At 30.5% G+C, this 9382-nt stretch overlaps 1 protein-coding gene across 2 annotated transcripts; it reads right to left on the bottom strand.

The window, feature by feature from the left end:
- Positions 1 to 713: 713 nt before the first annotated feature.
- LOC137820840 (transcription factor MYB1R1-like) lies at positions 714 to 4177 on the bottom strand. 2 transcript variants are annotated; one of them, XM_068625121.1, is made up of 3 exons: positions 3793 to 4177; positions 3090 to 3298; positions 714 to 1519 (listed from the first exon to the last, which is right to left on the bottom strand). In XM_068625121.1, exons 1-3 carry the CDS (start codon positions 4169 to 4171, stop codon positions 1085 to 1087), a joined length of 1023 nt encoding a protein of 340 aa, XP_068481222.1. In that variant the 5' UTR covers positions 4172 to 4177; the 3' UTR covers positions 714 to 1084. The 2 variants fall into 2 exon arrangements, with proteins under 2 accessions (XP_068481222.1, XP_068481221.1); XM_068625120.1 differs by having other exon boundaries at positions 3075 to 3298; positions 3793 to 4165.
- Between the last annotated feature and the right edge of the window lie 5205 nt (positions 4178 to 9382).

Below are 9382 nucleotides of genomic sequence, written 5' to 3'. Positions count from 1 at the left end.
AAACACTTTAAATAATATTAATCTAGTTTAAGAAATTATGAATTTTTTATTCAAACGCAAGATTAAGAAATAAATTAATCATGTAATAGATCATACATAAGATGCAAGTGCTTCACATATTAAACATTAACTTAGTTTGACTGTAGGTTCATCCACTACGAAGTCTGATATGAACAAAACATTATTTTCGGTCAACACGCCCTTGGTCTCTTCCTTTCAAAGATAGCGTTACCTTAACAAAAACAAAAAAAAATCACATTGGATCTAACATCTCGACACTTTAAAATAAAAAGAAAAGTCTCAAAGGATCATCACAAAACCTACTACGTTTGATCCTAACTAAAAAAAAATGATTATTTTTAGGTGCTTAACATGTAGGACACTTTTTTTGTTCAATAACTGAATTGACAACCTGGCCCCGAAGGTGCTTGCAAGTTGCAACCACTATCACTAGAAATGCATAGGAACTGTAGGACCAACAATACAAGTCATGTTGGGCAACTAACATTTCATGTTTCCTGACCAGTGAAGAACAATGGAAACTGTGGTTGTCGTGGACTAACACAGGTATAATGCAATTGCCAATTTCAAGACTTGTTGAGCAGACAGATCTGACACTACTGCAACAGTCATATAGCATAATTGCAGGAGTAAACTGGGTTATTTATTCACCAATCAAAACAAAATTGAGTCAACTTGCCAAGGATATGACATACAGTGGCAACCATCAAACTCATCTGTATAATTCCTCCCCAAAAGGGCTAGAAATCCTTCTTTGGTATAGTCCAGATTTATATTCATTAAAAACTAACAGGAAGTGCTTAGTTATTTTCAGTTCTAGTAACTACAAACATAAAAAGAGCAAATAAACAATAAACAAAACCATGACAGGACCTTTTCCAGGGTCTGTACAAGGAATAGAAGGATCAATTTGGTCACTTATTACCTTGCCTTCTCTAATTCATCTTCCTTTTCCTTTAACATCTTTTATCCTTCTCCCACGAAAAGAGAAAGGAGATTTGAGATAAACATCTGTGTGAATCCAAAGCTGCTCTAGATTGGGCCACAGATGTATGTTATCTTTCTAAGCAACGCTTATGACGCTATCTCCACTGTTGAAACACGACAGTGAATGAAAAGCTGAATGTATTGATGATGTTTGTCTTTGACTAGATGACAAAGATAACCCGAGAGACAGTGTTGGTGGATCAACTGAACTTAAACTGGCAGTGATATCAGACGCTGTGGAGCCTCTATGATCTGGAACAATATGGGCTGTAGAAAATAGCTTAGTACTAGGCCCATTCTGTTCCACGTTTCCTTGTCCCAAAGTAAGTATTTTCATTGGATTCCCAGCTGGAGCTGACATAATTCCAGAACCAATATCCTTAGAATACATAGGCATCATTGAAAATCCGTTCATGTTGCTTCCTTCAGGGGTAACAGGGTACATGGGATGCACAAGAGACACGTTATCTTGATGCTGTATCTGTCCTTCCTCCATCGGGGTTGTAGAGACCTGACACACAAAAATGAATAAGATCATTACAAATTTCTCAAGTTGCTGTCATACCCTAAAACGGTAATGAATTATTGATCTGACAGTAATATAGCAGCCAATTAAGTACTGGATAATAAGCCTATTTTTGTTTTTATTGATTAAGCACGGACGAAATTAAATCTGTGATGATTTACACAGTTCTTTTTTTTATTCTTCTCTTTTTTCCGTTTGTGTTAATTTGCAACGAAAACATTTTGATCAAGATACTCTTTGTTTCTTTTCCAAACTGAGAAGAAAGGATAGAAAGTTAACAAACAAAATAAATAATATAATAATTAATAACATCTATTTACCTTTCTGCCTCTCTCTTTCCATGAATGGTCTAATCTCGTCCACTTTTAAGTGAAGATACTCAAATAACAACGTAGAAATTTCAAATAACTTACACGGTTATTCTAATAATGAAGGAAAACTTATAATTTTAGACATATTCTAATATGCATCTTCATTAATACTTTACATATTTGAATAATTGGTGATAAAAAAAATCAAATATTTGAATAAGAAACCAAAAACAATTCGATTAACACTTCACATATTTAAATAAACAGAGAAAAAAAAATGTGAAAAGAAATCAAATAAAAACTTGAATATTCGAATAAAGGACCAAAAGTAGAGGAATTGCATTAAGTTGAGAAAAAAAATTATAATAAACAATTTAATTTAAATCTATAAGACTAAAATGATAAGTATGCAATTCTCTTGTTTTATATTTATAATTTTTTTTCAGTAAAAAACAATTTAATTTAAATTTTTCCATCAATTTTCACTCGTTAATTTGCTCTTTCTTTCTTCTATATATTCCCTTTTCTTTCCTTGTACTTTTTCTTTTCTTTTCTTTCTTATCCAAATATATAAGTCTTCCTCCCGTACCAAAGTATGGAAACTGAACGATTGGTACTAAAGTAACATTTTCTTTCTCGGTTCTCCAAGTTCAAAATAGTTAACCTCTGGGGCTATAAAGCCTGAAATCACGTGATTCTGTTCGGTTGGAGTTTCTCTTCAACAACCAAAGGAGTGTACTAATTGATTAATTAACTAAAGATAAGATACATAACCAATGGCACAAGTTTCTTTTTGTTTCATAAAGCATTTTTTATTCCATTTCCCGTTTTTACAAACAACTGCACGAAAAGTTCCGATCTTTCCAGAGGATTTCGAAGTTTTGAATTGAAACAGAGCGAAAATAAGACTACAATCTCCCTGCTAAAATTAAAACAGAAAAACACGGAACTGTTTAAGGATCAAACGCTTTAAGTAGACTTAAGAGATAAACAAATTTTCAAAATATTTTTTTTTTTAAAGAATAAACCACCAATCAAACAAACCCAACTTAAACTGAATAGTGGTAACTTTTTTTTTCTTCCCCTTTTCATGTGGTTTCTATACTTTGTTTTCCCTAACACGGCAAAAGAAAGCACGCTAAAATTTCAATCCCACTACCAAACATAAATTAAAAACGCGTTGACTCAGAGCACCTAATTTTATGTACAAAATTAACATCAAACTTTACCTGAACACAACTTACCGAATCGGTGGTGATGTCGAAGAGGCTGGATCTACGGCGACGGCGATTGAGGTTGGTACGGCGGAGAAAGTACTTTTGAGCATGGCTAGCAACTTGAGTTGGAGTCCGTGTCTTGACATAGTTCCTTGAGATTCCTCTCCAGTCACCTTTCCCCACTTTCTGCAACCCAACCAAGAACAGCTTGTGCTCTTCCTCCGTCCATGGAATCCCTGATCATACCCCAAACATAGACAAGCAACACTCTCTTAATGCAACAAACCAATAATCATATATATTCATATTCATCCTACAACAAAAACCTTACATTCAACATGAAACAAAATAAATAAATAAAACTTGCATTAACTAACATAGATCCTCTCTCCGATCAAAATTAACATTTGGTACCAATAATAGCTAATTAAATCTCAGTATTTAAAATCGACATTAATTACGGATATAAACATTCATATTCTATAATATAATTAACAAACCTAACATTAAAAACAAAAATTAGATTAACTAGCATACCTCATATGATATGATTCTCTCACCGATAAAAATTAATATTCCGTATTAGGTCTCAGGAATGTATTTAAGTATAGTCTGAAAAATCATCTACTTTTTTTGGCGGAGTGAACAATCAATTACACGTAATAAAGTATTTATTTCTTTATATAAATCATAAAGCGTGGCAGAGAATTCCAGAAGGTGTTGGTCGGACCTCGCTTGCGGTCCCTGATTTTTCCGGAGTTGTTGGGAGCAGCATCATCGGCGGAGGCGTAGCCAGCGGCGACGGCGTCGTCCTTGGCGTTATCGCGAGGGTGATCGTACTGGGAGAGGTTGCTCATGCTGACGCTCTTCCTCATGGAGTCCACCACGACTCTGACTCCGAAGAGCATGATCTCGGCGGAGGAGGCGGAGTGAGGGGTGGCGGAAGCGGAGGAGAGAGGCATTTTCCGGTTAGCGTTGGTCGGAAGGGAAAAGTGAATTGTGGCGTTGGTGAAGGGAATGTGTGAGGAAGTGATTAATACAAGAGAGAGAGAAAGAGGTGTGGTGAGGAGACAGAAATGTTTAAAATAAGGTTTAATGTGAGGTATCATGTGATGTACTTGATATACATATAATTCAAAATTCTAGCTTAGATCATTGATTGTGATGATCGCATTATTAGAAATATTCTTTTTAGTACATCTATCTAATGCATATCTATACACCCTTTACATTTTTTAATCATTAATTATCTTTTCTTACTCACTCTAATCTTAAATTATATTAGCTTTTCTTTTTTCCCAAAAACAATCAAAAGAGATATATTACTTAAAGTCAAGCTAGCTGGCGGACCCATTCTTAATATGCTATTGCTTCTTTTTTAATGTTTTTACCAATTTAATAAGGATTGTTTCAGCTAATTATAATTAATCTTTGCTGTCCCATATTAAGCTAATTATTTTAAAATTCATTCATTCATTATCAATATGCATAAAGTAGTATAATTGTAATTGCATTCATTATCAATATGTATAAAATAATATAATTGTAATTGGATATTTAGAAACTAACTTTTATTGACTGAATAATTTTGTTGTTGTTGTGTTTTTCTTTCTTGATTTTTAGTTTTCGATCGAAAATACATTTATAAAAAGTTATTTAACGATTAAGTAAGTTCTTTCTTTAAATAGGATTAATATATTAATAAAAACGTATTTTATTAATGTAATCGATAAAATTTGTAATGAATTTTATCATTGATGAAATACAAATTGATGAACTGTATTTAAGTTATATCATAATTTAAAAAAATTTATCTTATTTGTCATCTATTTTCTTAATTTATCTTGTTACATTAATACTAAGTTATAGTCTGTCGTTCGGTCTCATTGATAAAATAATAATTGTATTTTACTAGTTTATTAGTTTATGTACTTCAATATCTTTTTTTGTCCAATATAAAAATTTGTCTAGTTTTTTTAAAGGATAAATAAATGAAGGCAAAGATTGACTTAATATTAAAGTAGATGTAATGAAATGGAAGGTTAGATATGGTGTAGTAAGTTTTTCAATTATATGATAAAAAATATTAAAAATAAAGTAATTGAGAAGATGCATATTTAATATAATTGATTTATTTAAAAGTATAAAGTGGAGAGAGGGATTCCTTCTTTCCCATGTTAGACCATATAGCATTTATGAGAAAAAAAGTTATTGTGTGCTGTTTAATACGTGGCAGTTGGTGGTCCGTTTTATCTGCTGTTATCCTGTGTTTTATCTTGTCTCTTTATGGAATCCTTTCTTTTCAGAATATTTCATGGATATATTTGTTTTCTTTTCCTCATGATAATAATAATATATTATCATTTTTTTGGGCCCAACGTTGATATTATGTAAGTAGCATTATGATCGATCTTCTTTTTTAATATAAGTGCCACTATCTTCTTCTAATCTTCTCCTAACACCAAAACCTTCAAATATTATTTATTGCCACTTCTTGTTATAGAAAAAAAAAATAGATTGAACCTATATAATAGCTCTATGAAAGATCTCTTTAAATAGATATAACTTTATATCATGAACAATATTAAACTATTTTCCTCTTAAACTATATATACCACAACTAAGAACATATCGCAGTGTGTTTTTTCTCTCACTTGTATGCTTTTTTCATGGAGTTAGAAGTATGTAGAAGTATGATTTTTCTAGCTTTGTATGCTTTTTTTAGATTTAGAAGTGTATTTCTATATTCGTTTTTTTTCTTATTTTTAAGGAGCTAAGAATAGAATTGTTATAGAACAATTTTTATTTTGATATTTTAAAATAATTCTAATAAGCTTACTTTATTTAAATTAAACATTTTCATTCGTCTAATAAATTGTCATATATATATATATATATATATATATATATATATATATATATATATATATTACTAGTTATGTGAAGGATTTGTTACTTAACATAAAATCTATGTATAAATGAAAAGAATTGTTGTAAATATTAATTTAAATATCATTAAAATTATTATAAAAATGTGATCACATCTAATAATTAATTATTATTATAGATAGAAATTAAATAAATCATGTTCTAACATAATTTAAAAGTTACTTTATGATTTTAACTTGCTGATAATAATACTTTTCGATTTTGAATTGTTGAATTGTTGTGATTATTGACATGAAATTATAAAAAATAATTTCGATTGATAAATATATTCGTATCTAAAGATATAATCATAACTTCTATTTTATTTATTATTATAATTTTCATCTTAAAAATGTTATTTTATTTATTTCACATACTTTTGTAACTTATTGTAAATATTTTTTTTAATTTTAAAAGTGTTAATATTGTTGTGTTGATTATCCTTATTTAGAGCCATTGTCATGACTTTCAAGCGATTTATTTATTATATTTTTAGCATGTTTCAACACATTTTTCCGAATGTGTTTCAAGCATTATTTAGTTTTAAAAGTTGATTTGTTATGTCATTCACATGAAAACTATGTAGAATAGTCTTGATCGACAAACATAAGTGTAACACAATGTTAAATTGTTGCATAAATTTTAATATTGTTTCACCCATGCTTACATGTGATCTCCTTGTTTAGGGAATTTTCATATTGAAGTTGGTAGTTCTAGTGCTTCATTTCAAATTATGGAGCATACCAACATATGATTGCACAAAATTCATTTGATCTTTATCATGCAAATGTCCAACAATAACCACTACTCAAAGAAGATCATCCCCCCTTCTCGAAGAACTACCAACGCAAAGAAATTTTACACGTAATAAACATTGTTATCATTGTGGTGGTGGACACCACCATGAAGACTAAAGCTTTAGAAATGTAATAAAATATTAATAGTGTTGGCAAAGCATAGCAAAACTTGATAATTTAATGATGTTTGCACCTATTATTCTTGTCTCCAATGTTTGTTATAGTAGTACGATAAAATTGTAAAGCATAATCTACCTTCTAAGATGTTATTTAACAAAAAATTGATTTAGAATTGTTTTTTCCATTTTTATTAAATATATAATTGATTATACTTGAGCCAAAGTTTTGTTTCACTAATCTTTCAAATAACCAGTTGTACTAAGAAGTAATCGATTACATGGTTTCAAAAATGTTTTCTCAACTCTCACAAGTAATTGATTATGTCAAGTAATAATCAATATGTTTTGAAAATTTTGTTTTTCAAATTTTACATTTAATCAATTATGTGAATGTTAATCCATTGTTTTGTATATTTTCACATGTTTTAGATATAATCGATGATCTTAAGACATAATCGATTATAACAAACTTTTTCAAAAATAGGTTCAAACTTCTTTGGAAAAGAAAGTTTTCCCTTATTCACTAACATAATTCTATGTTTTTCAAAAAAAAGAAAGCTTTGTTATTTTTTGAAATAGATATTATGAGATTATTCTTACATTACTTCTCAATGGAAAAAAAAAATTCAAGATTCATCAAACGCAGGAAAATTACAAGAAGCGGGGGGTTAAATCATGTTTTAATTAATTTTGAAATATTTTAGTAAATATCATATAATGATGAATATTCATACTATGATTTTCTATGCTAAGTGAACAACCAATTTGAGGAGTCAACATGCAACCCTCTTTATTATGGAAGTCAAGACCCTAATTGAAGAGGCATAGAGAGAGTCAACCACAACCTCCCACAAGTCCACACAATTATGCGTCCATCTAATGAGCATTTAAGCTTATAAACACATGAAAAGAACTTGAAATAAGCAATGTGGGACTTGGTTTCAAGGAATCTACGAAAATTATAAGTGCAACTGCACTTTGCACATTTTAGTCCTACATCCCCTATATCATTGTGTGCATAAAACTCATATAGTTATAAATAAGAGACCTAGGCCATCCCTCCCTTGTACTGACATTTGAAAATGAATAAGATAAATCTGTATGTAATTACATACAGATAAATTTGTATGTAACTCTGTACATACTTGCATACGGATAAATCTGTATGTAACAGCGGGCAAAATTCTTATGTAACAATGTGCAGTTGTTTTAATATTTGAAAGCACTGGATGTTCCACACCTGCATATATTCATCAACATTCTAGTTTTCAAAATTCATTTAAAGACAAATATCCATCAACATTCAAACTTGCCCATAAATACAATACTATTTTCAAATATTCAAAATATCCAAATGTATTTCATTAAAACAAACAAAAAATCTAATAAAAGGAAATTCAAGTCATTACAAAGTTTTAAAGAAACTAATAATTATTATAATCTTGACCAGGTGAATTTTGTTGTTCATCATGATTACTATCATGTTGCACTTCATTATTATCTTACATCTCATTTTGTTGAGTTGGTTGCGGGGTATTTGGCTGTTGAAAAATATGTTATGCAGTTGTTGCTTCAGGTGGTATATATTGCATCATAAAATCTTGAAAGGATTGAAACCGAGCATTCATGTGTTGAATTTGCTACCTAAGTTCAACAATTTCTTCTGAATCAACTTTCTTATTACTAGAAGATGCTTTTGTTTCTTGTAGGTAGCGATCAACACAGTCGTCCTGACGATCGACACATCCAACCCCATATACTTGTCCCTTGTACCTTCCACCTACAGCTTATAACCAACAACAGTTTCTCAATGTTTCCTCCTCAGTAAGATCTAATGGAGTAAATATTGAGGTAGACATAGATTGTGACTTAGATAATGCTCGAGAGAATCTACTTTCAAAATCTTCCTATTAAAAGGAAAAATATTTGTTATCATAGTAATTAATGTACATGAAAAAAAAAAGTTAAAAAAAACTATCATGTGTCTGCCTCGATCTATCATCTACAAAATCCTCAATGCTCTTCCGTATATGTGTTTGTTGAAACACTTCATCAACATGGACTGAGTGGCCAAACTCATCTGTCTATAAAGAAAACATTTTATAAATTAAGGAGGTAATAATTAATCTTAAATTAATACAAAATTTTATATGGAAGTCATACCAAACGAATAGCGTGTTCATGCACGCTAATGGATCCTCTAGTGTGCAGACATCCACTTTTTTTGGACAAACGATTCTTTTTAGCTGTATCGCATTTGGATCGATACGCATGCATGTTCCACTATTCCAGGAGGTTGTTCCAAACGTTATTGTCAATCCATCCTAGTCGTTTACCTTCTTGGCGAACATCTTTAAACATTTGTGAAAGGTGTGAGATGCCTTCAAATAGAAATTTTTCTTAATTTTTTCCTCATCCTCAACCCTCCATGTGACCTTCCTCTGCAAAACAACAAGAGTCATCAATCCAAATTGTA

Source organism: Phaseolus vulgaris, chromosome 9 (genome assembly GCF_000499845.2).
Source record: "Phaseolus vulgaris cultivar G19833 chromosome 9, P. vulgaris v2.0, whole genome shotgun sequence".
NCBI lineage: Eukaryota > Viridiplantae > Streptophyta > Magnoliopsida > Fabales > Fabaceae > Phaseolus > Phaseolus vulgaris.
This window is presented reverse-complemented; position numbering and strand designations above follow the sequence as displayed.